This window comes from Mycteria americana, chromosome 3 (assembly GCF_035582795.1).
Source record: "Mycteria americana isolate JAX WOST 10 ecotype Jacksonville Zoo and Gardens chromosome 3, USCA_MyAme_1.0, whole genome shotgun sequence".
Lineage (NCBI taxonomy): Eukaryota > Metazoa > Chordata > Aves > Ciconiiformes > Ciconiidae > Mycteria > Mycteria americana.
The window spans coordinates 21,945,429-21,973,053 of NC_134367.1; the positions used below are offsets into that span (position 1 = coordinate 21,945,429).

Below are 27,625 nucleotides of genomic sequence, written 5' to 3' on the forward strand. Positions count from 1 at the left end.
AGCAGCAGAAGCAAGTATGCTTGTGCTCCTGAGTCAAATGAATGAGTATTCTCCAAAGAAGTCTGCATCTGTTATTGGATGGGACAAGATAGTGTGTGATTTACTGAAGAGAAAAAAAACAAAACCAAAAAAAACCCCAAGAAAATCTAATTGAGATACAGAAGAAAACTTTAAAACTGAAAAACGTTCTCCACATAATGTTTGGGGAAGTTTCATCATGTGTTCTGAAAATGTAAAGTACTGAAAGACAACTTACTCAATCCAAATTTACAAAAAAAAACCAACTCAAAACCTTAACTAAAACCTCTTTCCTTCAGCTTCTCCACTGGTAAAGTAGGAACAATAATGCTCACCCACTTCACAGTGTAGTCTGAAACTTAGTATACTACTATTTACAGTTTATCCAGTGTACAGACAGATGTTAACAACTGTTACTAGCATGAACCACAATAACAGCACTGTGGAAGATCTGCAGCCAATGCACTGTTTTTCAACTGTCTATGTGAAAATAGCCCATCACAAAACACAGGCTGAGCTACCCTGAGCCCCATTTGAACTCTTTCCATTTGTTGTTAGGCCTCCCACAAAACTGGGCATAAAAGGGGAATTCCCATCAAAATGTACAATGACCAAACTTGCATTTTGTGGCAAGGAAGAATCATCAAGAGCTGACGATAAAGATTTGACATCAAAGGGCTTTGATTCCATCTCTGTCTGGGTCCAGACTGCTTCTGTGGTCCTCCACAAATCAATTAACCCCTATCTGCTACACATCTCCATAAGTAAAGTGCAGAAGTCAGTACTGCTTTAGGTCAAGGAAGTGCTATGAGACTCAGCTGCTCAGACTCTGGGAAGTATGTTTATAGTGCAGATGATAACCGCCTATGAAAAAAGCTACTCTGGATGCAGTTTGCACAGCAGATCGCATTATACAGAACTTGCCTTTTCAGGGGAAAAGTTTCTCCTCAATTTTTATTCATCTGATGACTTAGAATTCACATATAAGCTGTGCAAAGGTGAAAATCCCAAAACAACAGTCATGTCAACATAAAACAGTCATGCAAGTTTGGCATGGTGGAGGGAAGCATTATAAGGCTAAAGGTTTTACGGTAATCATACAGTATGAGCATGTACTATGCCTCTTTAAATACAGTACAAAACAACTGAGGTTTTGCATTGATTTTCCTGCCCAGAACTTCTCTAAATATACGAATGCATTTTGTCCCTACTACAATCTGAACTTCACAAGGAGATGATAAATGAGATAATATTGATTAGATTGTGCTACAGGGTTCCAGCTCTTCAAGGTTATATCCTTTAGAGAGTTTGTAAATCTCATTACAGAAATCCGCCTGCTGATATACATAAATAAAGAGTGGCAGAAGGGTTCCAGCATGACAGCTCTCGCTGGAGTCACACTGGTCTTCAGACAGAAAGTTCAGACAAGTAGGTACAGAGGAGTTCAGAACAGTAGAACCAGCCTGCCTTTTTCAAAGAAAACAGACAAAAAAAAATTTAGATCATATCTGTATTAAATGAGTGCTACTGACCAAGGGTGTCTGGAGTAAAGAACAATCTTGGGCCTCCATTGGCTTTAACTGTCAGCTTTGTCAGTGATATGAAGGATGAGCAAATCCACTAAATTGTTCCAAGTACTTTACTTTAACATGCAGGTTTTATAGTATATGAATTTTAACTTCAGATGAAAGTCAGCATCAGCCCTTCCCCGCTTTTGGTGGGGGGGTGGGGGCCGGGGGGGGGGTGGGGGAGAAGTACATGAAACAGCACGCAAAAAAGCAAGTACAATAATCTGCTAAACTCCCCTCAAGTTATGCATTCATTCTTAACTAATGGAGGAAAAGAAGAGGCACTTTTACTAGTCATGTGCTTTTCAAAAACTTTCATTGCTTAGGATTCCTCTCTGAGACATTGAGGGGGAAGAGAGTAATACTGAAAAGGACCAGGGATCCTTCTGGTGGACAAAAAGCTGCACAGAGTCGCCAGCACATGCTGCCAGCCACGAAGGCTAGCAGCATCAGCAACAACAGAGACACGATCCATGTAAGCATTTCCCTTTACTTGGCATCCAGTTTTGGCCCTGCAATACAGGAAACACATTGACAAACAGGAGTGAGTCCAATCAATGCCCTCCAAAATGGTCAGGAGGCTGGAGCACTTCCCCTGTGAGCAGAGGCTGAGTAAGCTGGGCTTGCTTGAACCTAAAGAAGTGGCTTTGGGGGAGGATCTAACAGCAGCCCCCTGCTTCACCATGAAAACAACCCAGCAGGGAACACATTGCCCAGAGAGGTTGTGCAGTCTCCATCCTTGGAGGTTTTAAAGATGCAGTGGGAAAAGACCTGAGCAACTCAGTCTGAATTCAACACAGTCACTGCTGTCAAGGGAAGGTTAGGCTCACGGACCTCCCAAGGTCCCTTTCAACCTGAATGAGTCTGATTTGTGTTTGCTGTCTCTATTATTGTGATGCCACTGCCAAGCAGTATCAGGTGTCAGTGTTGTAGGAACACAGTCATGCCCTGTTCCTTCTGCTGAGCTCTGCTACCATTTCTATTCTCAGCAGTCTCTGCACTCCCAAGTGAAAGTCATTCTATTTATATTCATCTCATAAAATGTTTAAAACATCAGAAAAAAATTGCTTACAATATGAAACACAGATCTGAGGTGTAAAAAGAATGCCAACGCTGTTCCTTTTCTGAGATCAGACATTGTTTTTCAGAGCAGCAGGTGGGCACAAGTTTTATTTCCATTAAGATGTTAAAGCCATAAGCTTGAATATGTCTTTTATCAATTTGATAACTGTTTTCATGCAGATACATACAGGTAGAAGCAGGATTCAGATTTGGTTTGTGACGGCAGGGAAGCCAAGTGAAGAAACATGAAACATCTGAACACTCTGATATTTAGTAAGTGCTTGGTAAATTTCTTTAACAGGATCTTGAAACTATTAATTTCACAGATTTTTAGGGGAAAAAACATCTTCCCAAATTAGTGGGAAGTCAACAAAATTTACACTGTAAAGTAATTATTAGGCTTCACACAACGGAATACATGGACACCCCCTCCCTGTCATGAAGCTCTGCCATCTGTTTTCTTGTGTTTTCCATTCCCAAATCAGGAGACAAATTCTGTTCACTTCACGACAAAAGTTTCTGAAATCAGCTTTTGCCTAGAATTTTAATAGAAAATGAGTGTGTGGGAGGAAAAGCTTCAATTAATAAGTATATCCTATTGATTTCTATTGTAGCATAGACAGATCTTGGAAATAATCTTGAAATCCATCCCACCCGAGTGCTGATATAATTTTTAATAAAAAACATAGGAAAGCTGAAGCTTCTTACAGTCACATACAGTATGACTGAATGCAGTCCAAGCCTACCAAAATACTGGAGTGGAATATTAACAGTGGTCATCTATTTTAGGAAAATGGCAAGATTAAACGTTGACCCTGAAAAGATAGATAGGGAAAAGGCAAGACACCGATGTTTGTGGTAACATGACACCTAGTGTTCACTTTCAGGAAACTTCTGTATTGGTAGGTGCCAAATTTTGAAAAAGCATCAATGCCCCAGGACTTGCTTTCCAAAAAAAAAAAAAAGGTAACTAAGGTAACTATTTATATTAGCATCTCTATTCAGGTATGTCTATTACACAGACATAATGAAAAAAAAAAAAAAAGAGGAAAGGAACAGAAAATCTGCATGTGCTGCATTTCCTCCTCTTAGTGAGTCCACAATTTGGGTAACTCCAGAAAAGAGCACTATCCCAAAAAGTTCCATGTTATCTTTTCCTTTGGGTTTCTGCTGGGAGGAAAAAAAAAAAAAGAAAAAAAAGGCTACTGATAGCTTTCTTGTGGTTGTGTATGGAAGTTATTAGAAAAACTGGGTCTACCACACATAACACACACAACAAGTTTAAGAGAATAATCCCTATTCTCAAAAAAAAAAAAAAAGGTAAAAAAATAGTGACAAGGTTTATTTCTACATAGCAATGAGCTATACACTTTTATTTCTTCATTTAAAATCCTGGCATATCAACAGTACAAGTGACTGTAAGGCTATCATTCCCTTTCATGCTTCTGGCAACACAATGAAAACCAGAGTATGTAATGCACACTAGATCAATGAGACCATAAAATCCACATAAAATCATGGCACAGGCACACTGACATAGTGGGTAACAATTCCTAAGGGATTTGACCTCTTGAATATTTCTAAGGGCAAAGAGGGGGAAGAATTATATGATAAATCAGAACAAAAAGTCCTCTACAGATAGAGGAAACATATGCTGCTTTCTGAAATCAGCTCAATAAGAATATGTGTCTGATCCCGAATGAAACAAGTATCAGAAATTACACTAAACTGGCAAAACATTAGAGACAAGGTCTGACTGAAACTTCGGTTCTATAGAACAGCATAAACAACTGTACTTCAAGAAGTTTATAGATATATTGTGAGAAACATTCTTAAAAGAGCTTGTTAGTCTTAAAAATACAAGCGTACAAAATACATTAGTATTGTATTTCAAATCTAACATTCTGTCTTTAATTTAAAAGTATGCTGAGTTACTTTCCAAGGAATAGTATTTAATTGTCACCCTTCTGAAGAGAAAAAAAAAATACATGTACTTTTAAGTATTAAGACTGCCTAGCTACCACAATCCCAAACAATGAATTGGACTCAGCATGCAATATTCAGTAGTTAAATTGCAACTAGTGTTATTGTACCTTATTTCTGAGAAAAATGTGCACAGACACAGTCAATACACCGATACTAAAATATATATTTTTCTTTTAGCAAGGTAAACAGACCTAGATTCCAATACTGTTAAATAACTCAAGAAGATGCACGTCAAGCACTTATCACAGTTAATCATAAAATAAGTCCTTATTTTTTAAGACGTTTTGAGCATACTTCTCTGCAGAGGTTGAGTACATGGCAACTCTGGGGAGCCAGGCAGTTATGAACTCACCTAAATAAATATCTGCCGTAAGATGTCCCTGTTGAACTTAAAGTCTATACGGCTTTTTTTTAAGAATATATACACATGCCTTCTTTCAATCATACACCTCTATTTAAAATACTCTGGAAAGTCAGGCTAAGTTGTTCTCTGTTTATTGGAAACAGACAGCTTGCCAAAGCTTTAGATTCATGGCACTACTTCCCATTAGGGTCCAGGTAAACTATGTAGCCACAAGCCTTTAGTTCCTACCACTCTTGTCCAAAAGGTCAGTTCACCATTCATTCAGCGTCTAGTTCAGCCCCAGGCAGAAGTCTCATGAGTATCAGCAGGAACAGCATGTCCTATTGGCCTTAAACATACACATTTAACACAACTACAAGAATACCAGTCATAAATTTCACCTAATGATAGTGATTATTCCTCACCTTTAACGCTGAAATATTCTGAACTGCCATACAGCTGTTAACATTTTAGGTAATTGCTGCACAGATTATTTTTGCAGTTCAGGAACAGGTCTTACAAATTAAGAGCTGTGGAACAGCTTTAAAACACAGAGGATGCTACAGCGGTTTAATTCGATTACTTCCTTTTGAATTATAGAAATTCTAAAAACCCAAAGGTTAAATGTTTGCATCTCTTCACACACAGTCAAAAGACAGATGCAAATATACAGTGCCTCCAGTGCGAAAGCCAGCTAGGACAAGACAACAGTTTGTTTCCACAGATTTCCGTGCAGTTGTACATGCTTATGATGTCAGGTATCCTCTACCCTTTGCTCCTCCACTTGCATCTTCCAAATATTTACTCAGTCTTATGATTACAGAGGCTCAAAGCAGTTATGAATTCACTGTGAGGGGGAACACATCTTTAAGTCATCCTTCCTACAGCTGTTCTAAACAACATTCTGGATAGAACATGAGGAGGGTAACACAGTGCTCCTTTAAAAATCACAAGGCTGTGGTCACAGAAATAGCTTGAAGGACAGGGCAAAAAGAAATAAAGGGCTGTTTATTTTAGCACTGCTAAACTATTTTATATAAATGCAATGAATAAGTTTTTAGATGGTGATTGAAAAACACTGCAATTACACTTGAACAAAACAACTTTACCTGCCAAAAGGAGCAGCACAGTAACCCAGAGAGTCTGTAATGACTTTAAAACGTACGCAGGGCATACCTACTACATTTTATATAAATCAGGGACAGCTGAGAACCGCCGTCAGAGGGCATCATTCATAAATGATTTTCCAAATACGCTGCCGTGAAGTAGCAAGTTATTTTCCAACTCCCTCACGGGCTTCTCTTAAAAGTGCGTGAGGTGCTAAATACGTCGAAGCGCTATTTTTTTTTTGCCAGCACAGGCTTGCAGCTGTGTTACAAACGGAGCGATTCTACGCTGTCCCCGGGAAACTCGACCCTCACGCTGCAACCTGTCACGGCGGGCTGAAAATCCCGATTACAGCAGGTACAACCCCCACAGCGCGGGGGGCAAATCCCACCCGACCGCGCTCGGACCGCCGGTGCCCGCCCGGCCTCACCCCCGCGGCCGGTGTCGGGCTGAGGGGCCGAAGCGCGGGAAGGAGCGCGCCCCACCTGAGGGAGCCGCGCTGAGCCTCAGCAGCTGCCGCCTCGTCCCTCCGAGAGCCCCTCGGCGTCGTGCGGGGCTGGCAAGCCGGGCCGCTTCCCGCTCCCCTCCCGCAGACGCCTCCCTCCCACCCTCCGGGCAGCGCCGCCGGCGGGACCCTCCCCACCCCCCGCCCCGCCGCGGGAGTTGGTACTGGGACGGGCCGAGGGGAAAGCGGGTACTTGCCCAGGTGGGGACGAGCAGGCTGCCGGGGCGCTCGAGCGGTGCTGGAGGAGGCTGTTTCCCCGCCACGCTCATCTCCTCCCATGCAGCTGGCGTAGTCCTCTCAGACGGGCGGCTCGGCGGGACGCGGCGCCTCAGGCACCGACTCCCCAACGCCCGCCCCTACCGGCAGCGCCGGCGTCCCGGCTCCGTGGGGCAGGCTCGCACCGCACCGCTGCGCGCTCTGCCCCGCTGCCCGCGGCCAGGGTGGGGCGGCGGCGGCACCGGCAGGGCGGGCGGGGGGTGGGACGTGGGGGGGCTCGCCAGAGGCTCGGAGCCAGGAGGGGAGAGGAAGGCGGTGGAGTCGCTCTGGCTATTTAACTTCGCTCTTCTCCGGGGGGAAGGCGCCGCCGCTCTCGCTCCCCTCCCCTCTGCGGCCGCATCCCGACGGATGGGCTCTGGGTGCTGCTACGAGCGCTGCCGCGCTCCTCCCCGGCACGGCACGGCACGGCACGGCACGGCACGGCACGGCACGGCACGGCACGGCTTGGCCCGCCCGCGCCTCCTCGCGGGGCTCCCGACCGGCGCCGCTTCCCTGCGGGACGGCAGCCTGAGGCAAGGGTGGGTTTGAGCTGCGGTCTCCCGCGCTCTTCCCCCGGGGAAGGCCGTCGGGCAGGTGGAGTTAAGCCCGTGGAATGTGGGAGGCTGGTGCGGGGGATGCTGCCACAGCAGGCGGCTGCCCCCCTGCCCCGCCTTGCCTGCGGGCCATACCGGGCAATTCCACCGGGCAATTGCACCTGGCGTCGGGGTCATAAGCCACAGCCACACACGGCCTCTGCCACAGTAAATCACGCAGCCTTAACTCGTTGATCTCCAAATCAAAACCAAGAGCGGTTTGACATTTGTCGAATATTCTTGGTACCCTTGACGTTGGATAACACATGGCAATCTGCCTTTCAGTGGGAAAAGTCCCCACCCCTGAACATTGCCATCAGCTTTTGCTCTTCGGTTGATCTTTGGCCTTCATCCAGGTTCCTAACCATGGCCTGTGGCCTGGGCCATCAGTTTTGGGGGAACTTCGTGTAGGTCTGTGGTGGCAATGCCAAGGCTGATCCTAAGAAGAGGTTCAGCATGGTCCTTAGTAGACGTGTTTTTCTTCTCTGAGGGGAGAGAGGGGAAAGCTCTTAACTTTTCCCATCAGTTTATTTAAGAAGATCAGTGTTTCACATACCCTTCTGTTTTCTTATCTAAGTGTAATTTGAAAAGACAGCTCTATTCCCTTTTGAAGCCTCTGCCTTATCATGCAAGGATGAGAAGCTATCACACACAAATACATAACAAGAAAAAAGGGTGGGTGGAGCTGGCCAGACTTCTTCTAAAGTTAATTTTAAAGATTTTCTCTACCTAATTTTACTATTTGTTGCAAAAGCTTTTGTAAAAGCAGCACAAGAGTTAAGCAGGAAAGAAGCGTGCATCATCTACTTGGAGGTAACTCCATACAAACCACTGCCTGCCACTGCTGTATTTTACCCTAGTATGAACTGCTCTCTCCCCAGGTCTCCCTGTCCAAAAATACCTGACTTCTCCATAAAACCGTATCTTACTACAAGCAAGTGCTGCTTGCCATTTCTGTCTACTGATTCATCTTTGCACATTCCAGAGCCCCGCAGAAGATGGGGAGAAGTGGACAAGAGGGCAGTTTGCTCTGCAGGGCTATGGGGTTTCGGTTGTTCTCCAGGGGTGGTCGGGGCCCTCCGTCTGTGCCTGAGTTGTTTTCTTTGCCGTGCCCGGAGGCTTGGAGTTTGCCATGCAGCAAGGAGCCAGTGCCATTCTCCTAAAGAGGTAGAGCTTGCACTCAAGCCAATCTGCCCCAATACATCGTGTGCATAAAAAAGCCATTTATCTCACTCCATGCCTGTAGAAAAGTGTGTGACAACACGCTGGCAGTGTGAAATGTTAGAGAAGATGAGTCTGGGCCACAGCCTAACTGACCATGTGCACACAGATTGTGCTGGCACTGTGAGAGGTGTGAGTCTTTCTACTTAAGGTTAAAGACAATAAAGGAAAGCAAAGCCACACACATGAGCTGCAGCCTGTTTGGAGATGGATTGCCCCAGGCTCCAAGGGGTGGGAGTTGCCAGGAACCAGCAAATAGCAGTAGCTGTCCTGATGGATATTTGCTAGTATGGATGACAGTTTTGCTGTGATTACAAACTTGTTATCACACCCATCTTTTCTTCTCATGGTTCTTCTTCATGCTCTTCTTTCATAAATATGGTGCATAAATGGGGATTAAAAAGCAGACATGCAAGTTAGTGTGAATACAAAATAAATGGCATAGCAGTATGATAATGTACAGGGAACATATATGGGAAACGTCTTGCAAAGATAAATAGAACAGAAACTCCTTACTTTTCAGCATGTTTCTATTTATCTACAAGCTGTACTTTTTAAACTTAAAAATCTTTGTCAATTGGCTATAATAAGCCTTGCAGATAATATATAACTTCCTGAGAAGCTTATCTTAACATTGACAATTATATAAATGATTTATGGAATTCACTGAAAACTGGATAACATCAGACAGCTAAGGAACTACTAATGCTTAGTTCTTTTTGGATTTAATGAGTACACTTCACAAAATCATATTCTATGGTTCTGAAAGTAAGTGGCTACATATGATTTGGGGGAGGATTAGGAAAAAATAAATTCATTATTTTGTATGTAATCTGAGCTAAGACAATTTGTGATAGTCTCATCTAATAAATGTCTTTATTTTCAAGGGACACTCAGGTTTAATAGCTTAAGAAACCTATGAGCTTTTTAGGAGTTGATGCCTGGTTCAGTTTGTTACTAGCAAAAAGCATTTTTCCCTTTCCTCTGTTCTTCATTTTTCAGTTTCACTGCATTCCTGATCCTGCAAAAGGTTTTGCTTTTGCCATTCCTGAAATATAACTAATGGAAGCTAGCTGTCAAGTAGCTATTTTAGTGATGACAGTTTTTATTTTTCTGGATTACATTAAATCCTATAATTTGAAATAAGGCAATTATTTGAAAATTTCTAGCCCTTGAGATTTCATAAAAATCTACAAAATATCAAGAAAATAATCATACAAAGAGACAGTAAGTCAAGAGAATGCTGAATGTTTTCAATAATATACCATGGTTTTAAGTCAAACTCATGATTTTGGGGTGTTACATTAGATAATGGCCACAAAGTTTCATTAAGATCTGACTTAGCTGACAACAGGAAAATTGCAAATTGTGCGAAAGACTTGAATAAAATCAGTATTCATGAAAACAGATGCAAACTGCTGAATTTGGAAGATACCATATTACAGACCTGTCTTTTGTTTCCTTCTGATTTCACAAATATGCTTGCATTTGTGCATACAAACACACACCCAGAGATGATACTTGGCTTAGAGAATGGAAACAGAAGACTATTACCACTAAAACAATAAATAATTTATTTTACTAAGCCAAATAGGTGTCAAGGTTAAAGACATTTTAAAGAGAAGTGGAGGAAAGACAATAATTAGATTTTCCAGAAAATGTAGGTATGTCTTATGCAGACATTACAAACATTTATCTATCTATACAAAAACATTCACACAGCTATTGAAGTCAGGTTGTTGTCTTAATATAAACTCCAAAATTTGCGGATGTTCCAGTTTTAGTTTTTATACGTTAGTATTTGCTGTATTCATCAGGAAAAAGGCTCTTTTGTAAAACTTAATTGCTTTGTGAGCTTCATTATACTTAATATTTTACTACCAAAATAAATGCTCCTTCATTTAATTTTTTGTTGTGGGAAGAGATCAAAGCTATGGGAAGTAGAGCATACTTTTCTAAGGAATACAAGTTAGAAGTTTCTGTGTTGGAAACCACATGTAAGGCAAGGTAAAAATGCCACATGTCCCAAGGAAACTGCTGCCCGTCTTGATGAGGATGATGGTATTCAGCCATCCCCCAATTTAGGAGAAGGAGTAAGGAAGACACTAGTACAATGACAATCAGCATTAGACCCCTTTCTTGATCTACTCTTCACTTGCCATGTTTATTTTATTGTCTATTAACCTTTTGAATAAGAGACAAATTACAAGGAGTAACAACACCCATCAGAGCACAGTAATGTGCCAGAGTCTGCTTAAAATATACAATGACAAATCACTAAAATTTCACAGGTATGTTATTTTGCTTCAAAAGACAAACACTTCCTGCTCTCACGAATCTATAATGTGCATCAAATGCCCTGTAACTCGCTGTCTCAGAAATTTCCTCAGTTCATTGCATAGGGTAAGAAAGTAGCTCTACACACGGCAGTAGCAAAATGGAAAGAGGCAATAAAATTATCCGTAACATCAAATGAAAGCAAGAGGCTGCTGTACTTCGAACAAACAAACAAAAACTTTTCTTGAACAACTGTTGACCGAGAAAGGGTGATTGAAATAAGCATCTCATGCTTTTACGGCAGAAGGGTTGAGCAGTGGGTGGGAGAGACAGTAAAGAAGTTTGCCGAACGGTCCCTCTCAGCTCCTGACCCCTTTTTCAGGTGGCGGTACACCCTGCCAGGGCACCCCGCTGCCGAAGTCAAGGATTGACTAGGGCAAACCTGTACTATTTTGGCTGTCACTGTTGCAGGAATGAGTATTGACTGCATCAATCAGGAGTTCAACATCCCAGGCTATTCAAGAGAGCAATTCGTCATTGCTGCCCTGAGCAGGTTATTATGAAAGACTATCAGAAATGGGTATCTGAACAACTGGACGTCTGAAAGATGTATTCCCAGCAGGTGTTTATAGAGGGATATTGGACTGATCAGTATGTATTCTTACTTCAAAATCAGACAATTTTGATAACACTCAAAACATCAATGTAGACTTCCAGCGCTCATCAGCAACTGAGGAAGAGAAGCAAGTGGTAAGTGGCAAGCAAGGGGCTAAAAGGCTCTGTGGAACCAAGCAGGTTTTTAGTATTGTTTCTTGAAGCTGCTGATAAAATACTCGTTCTTAAGCACTTTTTTTTTTACTTGCCTGTCCTTGAAATCTGCCTTATGTTACCAAACGGAGGAGCTGATGTTCTGCAAACTGTAGTATTTTGCATGTGCTGCTTCTCTACAGACAGCAGCATGCCAAGACATTCTGTGGAAGCTATGCCAATATGCAAGAGGAAATACAGTATTTTGTGGCCAAAGAAAGCACAAACAAGTGCTCAGCTTGTGAGAGGGGGAAGAGACGACTTCTGGAAACCTACTGCCCCTACTCGGTTTTGTCCAACAATTGCTTGGCACCAAAATAATTACCAGTTCTGAGAACAGGCACTAGGATATAGGAAACCCTCCTTCTTGGGAAGTGCCTGTGTCACTGCGATAGCGTGGGATACTCCTTTCAGCTTTCCCTTTCACGCTGGTTTCTGCTCATTACATTTGGTAGCCAATGTATAAGCCTAGTTGCGAGCTGTTTGTCATATCACATAGTTTGTTTGCTTAGATTCATTATTTATGTTTCAACAGAATTTGACCAAAATCTATTCAATCATATGAATGTACACAAGTAGCCAAGACTTATTTAATTAAGAAAGAAAATGTGTTTCACAAAGAAAGTAAACTTGATTGTAAGTTGAAGCATTGGTAAGTTATAATCAGAGGCAATGTTATGTGGTTTGGGTGACCAATAAATAAATCAGATGATAGATAGAAACTTATGAGTACATAATTCATGGCCTATTTCTGCCAAAAATTCCATAGCCTTGTATGTTGAATAATTTCAGTACTGATGGACATGATTTTTATGGATTTGTTGATTCATTTGTGGGTAATTCATGAGCAGAATCAAGGGTGCAATACATTTCTTGAATTGTTCAATTAGCTGCATTACTACACTATACTACACTATACTATACTATACTAAACTATACTATACTATACTATACTATACTATACTATACTATAATCTTTTTGAATCAATTCTCAGCTCATTTTCAAAAAGAAGTGGCTGCAGCTTCATTTGAGACAAACATGCTTTGTTAAAAAAAAAGTAGAAGTGGACAATTAGAAGAAAGTAAGAATTTTACTGCTAGTTTTATTACCTGAAAAATGCTAGGAGAGTCTGTATTTAATAGTTCCCATGCAAAATAGAATAGGAAATAAAAGCAAATGTTCATTGCAGTGGTAATATCCCTTTTCTGCTCATCTTTCTACAACAGTCCAAAAATTTGCAATGTGCTCTGACACCACAAAATATTCATTTTTATTTTTTTTTTAATCAAATTTTTCTCTACCTTTTAAGCTCTAAGGTTTACAGTCATACTTGTATTCTAAGATACAGGAAAAAATGTGCCAAATATTCATACCAAATGACTTTTCCAAAGACATTTAGCTATGTTTACCAAGTTATTTGTGATTTTATTTTATTTCTACATTATTCAGTCATACTCATGGAATGGACAAATAAAGTGTTGATTAAGCTTATTTCCTGTCATTACAGAGGAATTAAGTGCAAAGATTAAGTGAACCTAAACAAAAGCAACCAGTATTTTTTATACATCTTTGTAATGTGAGCAGCTGACCACAGGCTTTCTAATAAACTTAACAACTAACATAAGGACTTTTCAGCAGTTGTCTTGGGCGATTATGGGTCTGTAGCAGCAAAATTGCCTAAGAGTTAGGAGGCTATTGCCCAGCTTGGTTTTGCTGTACCTTAACACTGGCTCTGCAATTGTATGGTCTAAGTTAAGTATCACAATGAAAAAAATAAGTGGTCCTTGCGTAACTAACCTGAGGGGAGTAAGAAGAGGCAGGGTGGCCAAACAGACTGTATAAAAATAACCCTAAGCAGACACAACAGCAGAGAAAAAAGCAAGAGCAGACTCTTCCCAGCAGAGAACTCAGGCCACTGGTGACTCAGTGCAAACCCTTCCATTTCTTAAGTGAGACTGGCAGTGTCAATTTTAGGATCCTGAAGGTCATGGGAAGGGTAAGCGTAACACTAGGAGATAGGGTTAGATTGCAGAAAGTCAGTATATAACTGAAAGAATAAAATTAATGGGGATTATCAATAATTGGATAATTGGAATACATGTGTTAGTATCATTGTAACTGGATTAATATATGTCTTTGTTGTATTAGGCTGCCAAGACACTAATTAGACTACTAATAAATTCATGGCTCTGCATATGATGAGTGTTCGGTTAAGCCAAAATAAATTGCTTGCAGTTTAATGCAACGAAGTGGTGGAGTATGAAGGCAATGAAGGCAAACCTTTAAGGACTTGCTGAAAATTTGAGAGGGAGAGAGAGCATAGAGAGAGCTGTGGGAAGTCTCTGTTTCATTGATGAGGAGGAGTAATCAGAATTCCTTTTAAATGTCCTTGGCCAAGGAGCAGAGTCTTCTGCTTCTTCCCTAGAGGAGAGGAGCTCTGAATTTATAGAGGAGCCAACAAAGCTCAAAGAGATAAGAAATGAAACCCTATAACTCTATAGAGGGGATAAAATGTACAAAGGGGGAATAATGCTCAAGGGGATAACCACCCTTTCCACTGTACAGAAGAGGAAATAAAACCCTGCTGGATCAGTATTTCTGAAGAAGCTTCTACTCTCATACACACACTCACAAATGCACATGCAGATGACCTGGTTCAGTCCTGATTTGGGGCATGGGGGGAGGCTTTTGTTCTGGAGAACAGGCTTTTTCTCTAAAGTAAGGTAAAGACCAAAAAGCTGGGCACCAACTGAAGACACTAAAATGTCTTGTACTAATAGTAATTGGGGATGCATGTGTGGAGCTCCCAAAATAAATTTGCATGCAAGCAAGGTGGCATCTGGTTTAGTTGCATTAAAAATAGTGTATGGCCCAGTATGGCCCAAAAGATCTTAGTACCCCAGTGAAGGTAATTATTCAACCAAAACTATATAAAGTAGAAATAGCTTGGATAAAGTATCAGGGGAAGAAAGACCCATCTCAAATTCAGAGTATTTTATATGAGATGATGTTCTCAGACTTTTACCATTTCAAGTGCGAGACCTGTATCCTTTATGCTGCAACTACACAGATATCCTGTATGAGGAATGTAAAACCATATGGGTTTTCTAGATCCCAGGTGGGATTTAAATAGTAGAGGCAGGGCTTAGACCAATTTTGAGTGCATATCACAGCAGAAGTTCTAAATTTAATCAATGTAAAGAACCATGTCTATAATCCTGTTACTTGCTTTTTTTCCCCCACCTTTCTGTGATTTCCTTTACGAAACTGGCATATTCAATAACAGATTTGTTCCATTCAGTTCCTTCAGATTTTCTTAGCAATTTTGTTTTAATATACTGAAAGACAATACATAAAACTAGCCACTGATTCAATTGCTATTCTTTCTGTCAGAGGTGAGCTGTTTACTCTGAATTCTTATTAACATTTATGTCCAAGGGAGTTTGCAGTGAGCTTCAGTGAGACGAAGATCCAGCTGTAAATGTCACACTTTGTGTAAAAATGCTGTTAATATTCTGATCAAGTCAGTGGCCTCTTCTCCATATGCTCAGATGTAGTTTTTATTAAGCAAGAGACAATCATTTAGTTAAAATAACCTGCATATAATTATTATCTGATGTTTTTTATATATACTTTAATTGATCACTCATGGTCTTGAATTCTTCTAATTCTTCTTGTAATCATCATTTACTTTTGTGGCCTCTTACCAATTGTTAGCTTCCTTCTACTTTTGATAGCAATTGGAATTTATGGTTTTAGGTGCATCTGAAATTCAGTCCACTTCGACACATATGGATAGGCCATACACTGTAAACTGGAAATCAGAGCGCTGAAGAATTCTCCACTCACCAAGGATATATTACAAAAGCCATTGTTAATGTTTTATGCAAGAGGATCATTTGGGCAAAATGTAATTAATATAAATAAGGTTCTTTCTGACTTGGAATTTATCTACAGAAGAATGAAAGAGGATTGTATGGATTGCTGTTGTATAGTAAGCAGAAAAAATACTGCTGCAAAATTGTTGACAGCACTTTTTTGTTTGTTTGTTTACTTGCTTCTAGCATTCTTCATTCTATTTAATTTTGTTTCTTCTCCTTTGAAAGCAAACTATTCTATTTTAGGTTCTATAAATTAAGGAATAGCTTTAGTCTTCTATTGCAATATTTAAAAATGAATGCAGTGATATGTTTACCTGCATTATCATTGTGATGCATTATCATTGTGATGGAAATAGAAAGGAAAGTGTTTTTCAAAAGCTCAAATGTGTTTTTGGCCCCGAAGATACTACTGTTAATTATGCCCAGAGAAAAACAGCATCAAGAAAGAGGAATGTGAATTAAAAATGAAGTATTATAATATTATTTTTAAGGAACCGTAGAACTCAGGAAACAATCTGGGTTACTAAATAGTTCAAGAAGATCTACCAGAGACTCCAACCATATACAGTTTGGACTTTTTCAAAGTGCCAAACAAAATGAAGTTCAGTTCTATGCTTCTACAAAGAAGAACAAGAAAAAAGGCTCCAATTCAGGTAGTAATAAGAGAGTAATCAATTTTGATTTTGAACTGAAATTTTTTGTCTGTCATGTGCAAGACTTCAGTGTGTGTCATTTGTCACTCCTAGACAGCAGTCAGTTACAGCAGAATTCCCCTATGGAAAAAAAGAAAACTCAATACAAGGTAAAGAAAAAAAACCAGCTTCTTTTAAAGAAAAAAAAAAGATACATGGAGTCACAACAAAGTTTCTGATTTAATTTATGATGACATATTTAAATGTGATTCTAAAATTCCAAGGGATGGTTGAGGAAATAATATTGCAACGCAAGGAGAGCTAAAGAAGAATAATGAAGAAATCTTCTCACTTAGAAAAGTGTTATTGACTTCTTAAGTCTCAGTGGGCAAACCACTTTATTATCTCTATTTTCCTATTTTTGCTATGTACAGTTAGGCTTACTTTTTATTAGAGGAGTGTTATTGGGATAAATAAACTAGGAATTTTGAGGAATAAAACTAACTTCAGGACATAGTTAACACAATTAGGCCAAGACACTTATTACATTAACTAGTACAGAAATTAATCTGCTCTGAGGCAGTGCCTGCTATTTTACATTTGTGGGAGAATAGGAAAAAAAATCAATAATAGATTATGTAAAGAGAAAATACATTAGCTTAGGCTGTTTAAAATTTAGGAGTACAAAATAATGTTAAACAGGATTAATTACTGGGTAAAGTCATATGATTGACTCAAAAGCAAAGGAGCCATCTATTTATTTTGGGTGTGTATCCTATATAAGTACCTAATCTGAAAAGGAAAGTTTTGCAAGGTGAGAAAGCCTTTTTAGTTTTAATAGCCATGATATATATGAGTCCATAGTTCCACAATGAAAGCAATTTGGTGATAGCACTTGATTAGAAACTTCCACATCCATCCTGTGTGTGCTACCCCTTGGCTTGTGCCAAAGCAATTTTGTTTGTACTGCTGTAGACCACATCCCTGAACAAATCAATGTTAAAAATTACCTAGTAAAGGGGAATGAGCTGCTAGCGGAGCGGATAGAACAGAGAATCTCCAAATCCAGTATTGCTAGTAAATCCCTCATAAATTGAAACTTGAGACAAATTATTTGAGTGTGTCCCGGGAAACAGAAGATGTGAAATGCTGTAAATAAAAAATGAACAGCCAACCCAAAATATCCCCTAATACTCCATCACTCCTTGAATTTACCAGCTATGACTACACAGGCAGTAATGTAATTAGTATGGTCTAAAAATGTGGTGCAGAAATAGAGAACAGGTGTGAGGACCTTATGCCTACGCAATACATGTGTCAAGGAGAGTAATTTTTGTCTGGTCTCCTGAGCTGAACACTCCAGCAGTTGGAGAGCACCTTGCAATTTATTTCCAGCCAACACATCATCATCCTGGTTGAATACCCAAAAGCAGTTTAAGTGCTCCGAGACCACTCCACAGTGCTGACCCAAGCATGGTAAGTCAGAAGATTCACTTCAGAAGTGAATCCAGACTAAAACTCGAATGTAATATATCTTTTTTCTTCCAACTCTCTCCTGAGAAAGTATCAAAAGATCTTGCAACTTGCTTAGGGCTTTCCTCTAAGGCAGGCAGGAAGATCCGCAAGAACAACTCTGTGCGGTGAACAGCAAACCAGTGAGAACTAACAGTTCATGCTCAATATCATCTCAGTGCAAAGACCTTTGATAAATATAAAATACATTAGTAAACCTCTAAGCTTGTCTGAAGCTGAATGATGACCTAAAAGCCAGATTTGTGCTCTCCTCTTGACTAGAAAGAGAATTCCAGAGCAGAAGGGGCTGCCTTCTGTCTTCTTGCCATTATGGCATTTGACCATAGGCCATCTCCAGTTTTGCACTGTTTCATAGGAAGAGTGAGATGGACTGATTCTGTTACTTAAGGGTTATAAATATTGGGCAATTTAATGAAAATGATGGAGGCCAGGTCAATGTCTTGGGCTATGACTTTTAACCACCCAATTGAAACAGATTTTGAACAATCTTGCTACTCTGTTCTATATTATCTGCAACCTGTGTTTTGTTTTATACAGGTTTAAAAATATGATACCATACTGAATGAAACAGATATCATCACTTTGAAGAAATGATAAGTCACCTCCTAAAGAACTATGTCTGTAAAACTACTTCTCTATACATCTATGCAGTAGCTATAGGGTACTGATTAGGCAACATACCTGTCCAGGTTAATTTGGCAGGAATTTACATGAACTTTACATTTATTTGTAGTGAGTCAGTCATCTGCACTTTTATGAATCTATTTGTGCAATGCAGTAATTCTTCAACACTTTTCCTGTCACTGGGTTTTTCCTAATTTATTTGTGTAACTGCCAACATCAAAGATTACTCCTGAAATAAAAGATCATCCCATTTCATAGCAGAGAGAATTAAAACATCAAAGTTTGCTAGTGGTTCAGTAAATTTGTATGTTAATTTTTAGTGCCTGACAGAAATGCCTCACTAGGTCAGAATTTTGAAGCTTTTCCAGAAAGGAATAGTTTGCCTTACAGAAATATAGAATAATTAGTGCTTTCATAATTAATCTATTAGGTAAATATTTTACCCAAAAGAATTGATGCCAACCTATGCCAAGTGATTTGATATGCTCAAAAAGCATTTGTTTAGTTTCAAACTAAGGAAAACTATGAAATACTGAGTACATCTTTGATCTCAAAAGTGTATTCTTTATAACATAACAGGGGCCTCAGTGTATCCTTAAAGAAAGTTCAAGACACAACATCAAGACAGTCTTCTTATAGAAAGGTCAGAAGCTTTTGTTAAAAAAAAAAAAAAAAACCAAAAAAAATCTGCTTTTCCTTTAATGTAAATACATCTAGCATAGTCAAGCATATTTCTCCGTTGTGTCATAGAATGAGAGCTCAACTCTAGTTCCAACACATATAATATGTAACCTGGTTCATGAGGCTTTGCCCCACTTGTATTTCAGGGTCATTTAAATCCAAGAGCTTCAAAGCAAACTACAACTAAAATTGTTAAGTTTTGTTTCCCTAACCCACTTCTTTGTATTTGAAGCTGTTCTCATTTGTCAAAGGATCGAACTTTTGCCTCACTGAGATCACTAAGTAAAAAGTAAAATGAAGCCAATGATCAGCTGCTGCTATCTTTACTGTAAAAAGTTTGGGGGAATCTGATCTTTTCCTTCAATATTACAAACCAATAATATTAGACCATTCTACTAAAATTAATCAAGCTAGTCCACTATGATCAGGTTTTGAAAGGGGCCAAATTTTCAGAAGTAGTCTCTAATTTGCAAGCGGAGTTTTGTGTGTACCTGTTTGAATCTGCAAATTGTGTTTTGAATTGTGAAATCTTGTGTCTAATGTGTGCTATTACTATTTTGAGTAAGTGCTAATGTTGGTCATAAAAAAACTTCCAGAAGCTGTGTTTGGAAACCCAGTGTGGGTATAATGTTATAGGTAATGCATTTTGCATTAATATTAAAGTTTCTTAAGATTTCTCTACTATTTATCTTGAAATAGACTTTTCAAAAGTATGAAAAGACTGCTCCTCTGCAATTCCAGTGTTATTTTTGAAAAATACTTTTAGCCCTTTGTGTTTATTTGCTGACATTATCGCAGTTCGTATGAATTACAATTTAGATTTAAAATGTAACGACCAGTCATCGTTATTCCATTTTCCACATTCTGCCTCAGCTGAAATAGTGTATTCATTTGAATAAACTGAAAATAATGTGTCTTACAGAATTTTACAAATAGGCCACTAAATTATGTAGGATTAAAACAATCTGGATATTATAAAAAACCCTACCACGATTTGTTATCGTATTAGCTAGCATAGCTGAATAGTCACCCAAAGCAAGATTGCTTTTGTTATTTAGGCAGGTGTTTTGTATGGAGATACTACCCCAGCTAGCTCCCATTGCCTGGCCAGGGACAAAGAGAATTGCAGCTCCTCCAAGGACTTTCTCCTCTCCATCCTTGGGGAATGCATGGCACCTTGACATATGCAGGTAGAATCATAACTATAATTTTAGCTATGAGTAAAACTGTCACTAAAAAAGAGAATGTATGTCCAATCTCTGAGCCTTGCAATCTTTCACTGTGGCAGAATACCTTTTAAAAAACACTGTCATTTTTGTAGGGGAGAAAGAAAGTGGAAAACACCAGGGTTTTGGGGTTTTCTTTTCTTCCTTTTTACATGGGATGTTGCCTCTGCTTCTGCTGCTGCAGATAATACTTCATCTTTTTGGCAGCATAATACCATTTTTCTCAGTGTTATTACAAGTAGAGACGCTTAATGATGAACATAGTATCAGTCAGTGACAAGAATTTTAGGCCTCTATATCTGCAGACTTAGTCATTTTAAATCGATCTCATTTGGTGGATTTAGAATTAGTTAAAATCTCGTAAAAGTGGTCACCTAACTAAAAACCATTTCTGTTTTTCTCTACTCAGCCTGCTCTCCAATGTAGCAAAAATATATATTTTTGTGTGTGAGAAGATTTGCAGGGAGTTTACTTTTCCCCTTTGGTACAGAGAGGCTCAAGTAAACAGCATCTGTAATATCTGACCTTCTGTGCACAGATTCCCCAGTGTGCCCTGAATAAACCAAAAAATCCAACCCCTTTGTATTTGGATCCCTCAAAGTGCAGGGATATGCTGTAAGTCAATCAAGATAAAAATATTCAAATAAATTCTGATGATTTGAAAATTAAATAAAAGAAGTAAAATCCATGGATTTTCTTACACTTTCAGAATTTGTAATGTGTTTCAGAAAGGTCTGCTGAAAATCGATTTTTTGTAGCAGAAAGCACTAACTGCAATATAGTCTCAAAGCACATATTTCACTTGCCCATCACTTTCCTAAACTTCAAACTTTGAGGAACAGTTTCCTAGACCTAATCTCTTCCCACAGGCTTGTTCTCTCTCTTTAAACATAAATTAACAGTTTTTAGAACACTGTGAAAAAGAAGAGTGAAATCTGTTTCTCTCACAATAAAAAACAAAGCAAAACAAACAAAAATAGTTGCAATTTTTTTTAACAGAACCACTTCCACTGCTGCTGGTATCAAGTGCTGAAACTTGGCATGGAAAGACTCTTGCTGTGGAAAAGTGCCTCTGCATGTTCTAGTAAACATTCGCTTTGAGTTGACCAAGTTGTGAGAGTTCACAAATCACCTACTGGGTATGTACAATGGGCTTACTTTGTACAGTTCTGCTAAATTTGTAATACATGCAGGTTATCTCCTATGCTGCATAATGAAATGTATTCTGCAAGTGCACAGATCTGAGGAAAGACTTCAGCAAGAGTCCTGCTGCTGGTAGCATTCATCAAAGAAAATCCATCGACTGCAATGCAGACTGTGAGGTCTGGAGCAACTGAGTCAAAAGCTCCCTTTTCTCTTCTTCCCAGGAAGCCTCAAAACTCACAGAGCTGTCATTCTGCTCCCTTCCCCTGTTGTGTAGTTTGGGAGTCTCATGGATGAGAACTGTTCTTTTGGCCCTTTGCTCAGAGGGAATAGTTTCTGTGCTTATGGCATGGGGGCCTGGATCCTCGCTGAAGACGCCTCCCAGCTTGACAGCTGTCTGCAAGGATGCCCACACAAGCCAAGGCTGGGCACCTATTTCAGATAAATAGAGTGAATCCAGGTATTCTTCCTCCGTTACATTAAGAAATTCACCTGAAGTGTCTGCTAAGCATAGGCTTCCTTCAAAGCTACTTCTGTGATACCAAGTGTGGTCCTGAGACAGTATTAAAAATATATTGTAGTGATAGCTGATAGAAAGGCAGGGCAGAAAATAACTTAGATACCACAGCGCTAATGAGACTTTTTCATTAATAAGGGGTTCCTCTCAATAGTGTTCTTCGGCAAGATTTCTATTTCAAAACTTTTCATTCTTTGACGTATCTTGACTGGAATTAATTTTTTGTGTGCACCTGGTGTTGTAAGACAGTTGAAATATTTCAGCCAAAACATACAAAAATTTCAAGTAGCTGTTTGAATGTGTGACTTGTTCAAACTGCTTTAGATGTGCTCTTATTACTCTTTCAAGGACAGGTAGTGTTTAACGAATGAGGTCTGGAATGAATGAGAACATACGTGAATATATGACGTGTATTAGGTAAGGGGAAGACCTTAAATGTGGAAGCCATTGACCACTTCTGTGCTGAATACTCAATGACAATTTTTGCATGTCAGTTTTGAACAGTGTGCTGATACTTACTAAATTCTACAACAATGTTTCATCATTCTAATTTTGAAAGTCCTGTTAGGGGCAATGCTTACAGTAAAGGAATGAATACCTTTGTCATTAAAAGTGTAGGAGGAGTTTAATTTTACCTTTTGTAATCAGAGTTACAAACTTTTATTCAGCTCTAAGTACAGAGACTTTCCACAATGTAACTTTTTCCAGTCTGGATATTAAGATTTTTTTTTTTAATTATTTGTATTATGGTAATGTGTAGAAGCTCCCGATCCTATACATATTTTAATGTATGTTTTAATATGTTTTAATTATGTTTTAATACACATAATATGGGAAAATGCTGCTCTTGAAACTTGAAGAAAAAGGCAGACAGACTTGGGAAGAAAAGTCTTGGCAGACAGAACTTTCAATAAGCTCTTAATTGACTTAGGATAAGAAGTCCATTAATAGTGAAAGGCTTATGCATTTTTGGAAATAACACACGTGGCAATTTCCCTAAGGTTAAACAGAGGACTAAAAAAAGTTGTGAAGTGTACCCAAGCCTTGTAACAGACGTTAAAATGATAATTTGACTGGAAAACTAGTCATATAATTCACATATTATCTGACAAATCACTGTCAGGAAGCCAGCTGTCCTTAATGCATTATAGGTATGGCGTTAGGTAAAGTTAAAGGGGTGCTATCCTTATCACCTTTTTTCTTGTCCACATGACCTATAAAAGTCACAAAGATGCAGAAGCTACTACAAGACTATTCCCAGATAGTCCTTCAACATGAACTCAGCTGGGTTTGTGGCAGCTTTGTACACCTGGAGTGGGAATAGAAAAAGCAACCTTTATATTCCTGACCTGTAATCCAACCCTGTAGCAAACAACGATGACTGCCCGCCAGTTAGTACAATCTTTGGGGCTCTTTGCAGTTCTTTTTTGCTGCTGGAGAATAAACCGACAATCCAAGGGGTTTGCATTTTCTTGGTATTGCTTCTTCTATCTCAACACACGTAACATATGCATTTCTACGAATCAGTTATCGAACTGAAGTGATTGCAAGCACTAACCTTTTCAGGCATCTGTGCTGATATACTGAGGGCTGGATCTCAGAGGAAACTGTCTACAAAATTAGCTCTAACACGTTTAAGGCAAAGGTGAAACTCTTAATCTTGGAGGCATCAGCTCCTCCCTACGTAAAATACATCAGAAAGCTAATTAAATAATTTCTTAACGGATTAAGTAGTGTCTGTAACTTGTAAAACTCTAAAGCCTACTGTAACAGAATACTTGAATAGATAAGGAGAATATTATGATCTGAAACTAATATAAAATTTTATTAAGGAAGGGATTTAAATACAGTATTAATTTAAAAAATGATAAGATCAAATATTTCAGTGTTTCATGTAAAGAAACATGTTCATGTTGAGATCATCATCATAAATAGAGGAAATAGAGAAGGAGAAACAATAAACTAATCACCAAAATAACATAAGGAGTAATCATAAAGCAGTAGCAATGTGAATTCATTTTAACCTCAGTGTCTCAGCAACAGGGTGCCTTTACTCACACTGGGATAGGTGCCATGCAAGAGATTATTGCTCTTTGTCACACTGGCTTACACTCAGAGCTGGGGAGACTATAGTAATGTTCAGAATACTACAAGGTTTAAGATAAGGAAAAAAAATGAGGAAAGTGAGATTAGCACTGTGAAAAACCTGCATTTTTTAGTTTTATAACAGTGATGCAGCAAGAGGAGGCATGAAATTCCCAGAGAATATGCCAAGAAGAGGAAAACAGAATGAATTAGGAAAGAAAGATGAGATGTATTTACTGCTGCTCTGTGGCCAGACTGTATTTGTAATCCCATGAAAGCAAACAGGCTCGTAGGTGAGCTCTGGGGAAAACAGGTAATGGAAATCACAAACAGCAGACTGAGAAGTGTAAAGACCTTAAGAATATTGAGATTATAAATTAATTCTTTTGATACTTTGGACACAATTAGGAAATGACAAATATTTTTGAGATTATCTGTTTAAGAATTTGGAACTCAAGAACTCTTAAATACAATGAAAAAATGCACCCATCAGAGAGTACATTAACTTTTTTTTGTCTGTTTGTTTTTAAATGTGACTGCTTTTTATGACTGTTTTTAGGACCGCAACACACCCATCAGTCATTAAATTTAGTTCTCTTCTGCTATAACTGATACAGTAAATAGAATGACATAGGCACTTTTATTTTAAAAAAAACAATAAGTCTGAACATGACAGCAAGCTTGATAGGCTTCAAAGAAATACACAAGCACTGTCTCCCAGTTCCTTTCAAAATGCTTAGCTGTTCTCTACCTTCTCTGTCCACCAGCTTGCTCTAATCTCTTATTGGTCCTTATCCTGGAAAAAAATGTCATAAAGTTAGTTTTAAGTATCAGATTACAACCACTGCGTAATAAAATACAAGTGCTATTTAGTTCAAGTGTGTATTATTAGACCTAAAAGAGAAGAAATGGAGTGAAGGTTTATAGTGCATGATTTACAGGTTGTCAACCTATGCAATTTCATGGCACCTTTTAATGTTATGTTCCACTGGAACTAATAAGAGGTGCAAATTTCAACATCAGTGTAAAAAGTTTGAAGGTTCAAAGGTTATTCAATATTCAAAGGTGAATATAACCCAATGTGAATGTTTCACCTGATATTTTTGACTATGCTCATATGGCTGTATGGTATCTCTTATTAGTCAAAAAGATTTTAAAATCCAGGGATGTACTCATATATTTTAAAATATAACTGAAATGTTATTCTCTAAATTGACTCATTTGCTGAGGATTATGTACGACTAAGCAGTTTGGGGTGCTCAGGATTTCTAATTTATAGAGCATTAACTGTTTCACAATATGACTTGCCTTTAACAAAACTTGCTTTGTTCTTTATCAGTGCGCAGGGGAATATCAAATCTTCTAAGATACGTAACTCTCTAAGAAGTAATTTTTGGATGTAATGCGTATATATGTGGTATACACACATCTCCACAGTAGAGAAAGTAACGTCACTGAAAGGGTTTTACCTATTATTTTGACATCACTGTGGTAAGGTTTCATCCTGCTTCAACCATCTAAAAGCTTGCTGTCTAGTCCAGGCCTATCTAAGCCTTCTCGGTAGTCAAAGGAGAAGAAGACACAGTAAGTGCCAAAGGTACGAAACTCATTAGATGTTGATATGTTTGTCTGGTGTTTGCAGAGACTCTAGGTGGTTGCTTTGAGATAGCTAAAGGTAGGTTGGACAGACCACTGTAATCTCCCTTCTCTGACAGCAGATTGAGCTGGGGGAAAACACGGATCACAACCAGAATTCTTAGAACCCCCTTTAGTAATTAAGCTGTTATTAATAAAATCCAGCTGCTCTTGATAGTCGCAGGCAGTTGCTCACACAGTACGTGCACTTCTTCACTCACGCCCTTCACTGGCACACCTGCACACTCGCTCGGTTACCCGCTGGTGCGCGGCAGGGAGGACAGCCCCAGCTCTTTGCTCAGAAGCACAGAGTTAAGTTATTCTGCAGCAGATAGCAGAAAATAGCCTTAGTAATGCAAAATCACCTCTCAATCATAAAGATACTTCTCATGAAAGAAAGATGGAAGCCTACACTTTTCTATTCATATATGCAGTGTATACGTGTACTACCATCTATTTATTATCAAGACAAATGCCTGATCACAGCTGGATATATGACAGTATCTTTCGCAGTCAATATTATATAAATAGCATGCAAGATTAATGATCCAGCAACCATAGTCTATATCAGGTGGCCCAAACTCATTTTTCCTCCAAAATCTATGTAGCAGTTATAATGCTTTTACATAAGAGTACTTGGAAGGATTATAGGGTGAAGGCAGGGTCCTGAACACCAAGATTTTCCCTATGGGTCTGCTTCCCACTTGCTGATATAGACACAACCATTGTGCTGTGCTTAAAACCATTCTCTTTTGCAAAATATTTACATTCTTAATAATCTAATTGTGATTCATTTCCTGTCGTTATCAAAGTTGGAACCCATGTCTAGAAGATATCAGCATTTCACACTGGCCTGCTTGTTCAACAGCTGCTTTTTCAGGTCCCTAAAACAAACTAATGTGAGATAATGGGAATAGTAATCCAGAAGCAGGGTATAGTTATTTCTTCAGCATACATAAACCTATGCAAAACTTGCAGGATAGATCTGACATTTCTTGAATGCATTTTCACAGCGAGTTTAAGATTCTGATATTTCTTCTTTGTCATGGGCTTTAGCATGATCTCACTAACTTATTTGCTATGGGATTATCTTCCCTCTTTCTATTTTTAGGCTTTAAATTTCTTTCATTTAATTTGCTTTCATGTAGTTTGTTCTCATAAACTGCATTTTTGTTTTCTCTCTGTATGTCTTTTGTTTCTGTCTTCATGAGCTCTTGTGATGCCTGAGTTGTTAGAATACATTTGACTAATGTTATACAACTTACCTAAACTACATCTGAGTGATTCATATGGACTTTTGCAGTTGATGCAAAGATGGAAAGAAAGTAATTTCCAAGGCGGAGTTCATTTCTTCTGAAAACAGGCATTTAGAAGGAGTCAAATGAATTAGGTTTTTAAGATTAGCTATTTCTCTGAGACTGACTGCCCGAGTAACTTGAGGGACCATCTCAGAAGTCTAGCAAGCATATGCCTAAAATTAGATGACATATCCAACCCTGAAAGTTTCCCAAACAAATTCTGTGAAGAAGTGCAGATGCTGATGCATCGAAAATCATTCCTGGTGAGCAGAACTTCCCTTGATTGCAGCTGCTGCCATCCTTACGCAGCCTGCTGGCGTTCTGGGCGGTGCTGCTTCCTCTCTGGAGAAAACTTAACGCTTTGCTTCTTTGTATGCTGTTTCAGTCTGAACATTTTAACAATCTTCCTTACAGCAGTTCTATTTAAAGGCAGGACGCTGAAACGGTGTTTAATTCCACATCTACTGTATTAATTGTCTCTTGCTGAAAAGGCTAAGCTGTTAGTATTTTGTGCACTTACTGGAGTAAATGGCTGTGTGGGAGCCTGATTTTCTGTTCTGCAGCGTACTCCTCCTTTTTGCCTTGCCAGAACATGCAATCCGAGCTGAGTGAATTGCTCTGGCTTTT

At 39.1% G+C, this 27,625-nt stretch overlaps 1 protein-coding gene across 1 annotated transcript in view; it reads right to left on the reverse strand.

Annotated features, from left to right (window-relative positions):
• SNTG2 (syntrophin gamma 2) overlaps positions 1 to 6,858 on the reverse strand; it is a 318,555-nt gene extending 311,697 nt beyond the window's left edge. Inside the window, exon 1 of the mRNA XM_075497273.1 lies at positions 6,787 to 6,858. Coding sequence (XP_075353388.1) covers positions 6,787 to 6,858 — 72 coding nt within the window. The remainder of the gene's footprint in view (positions 1 to 6,786) is intronic.
• Positions 6,859 to 27,625: the final 20,767 nt, after the last annotated feature.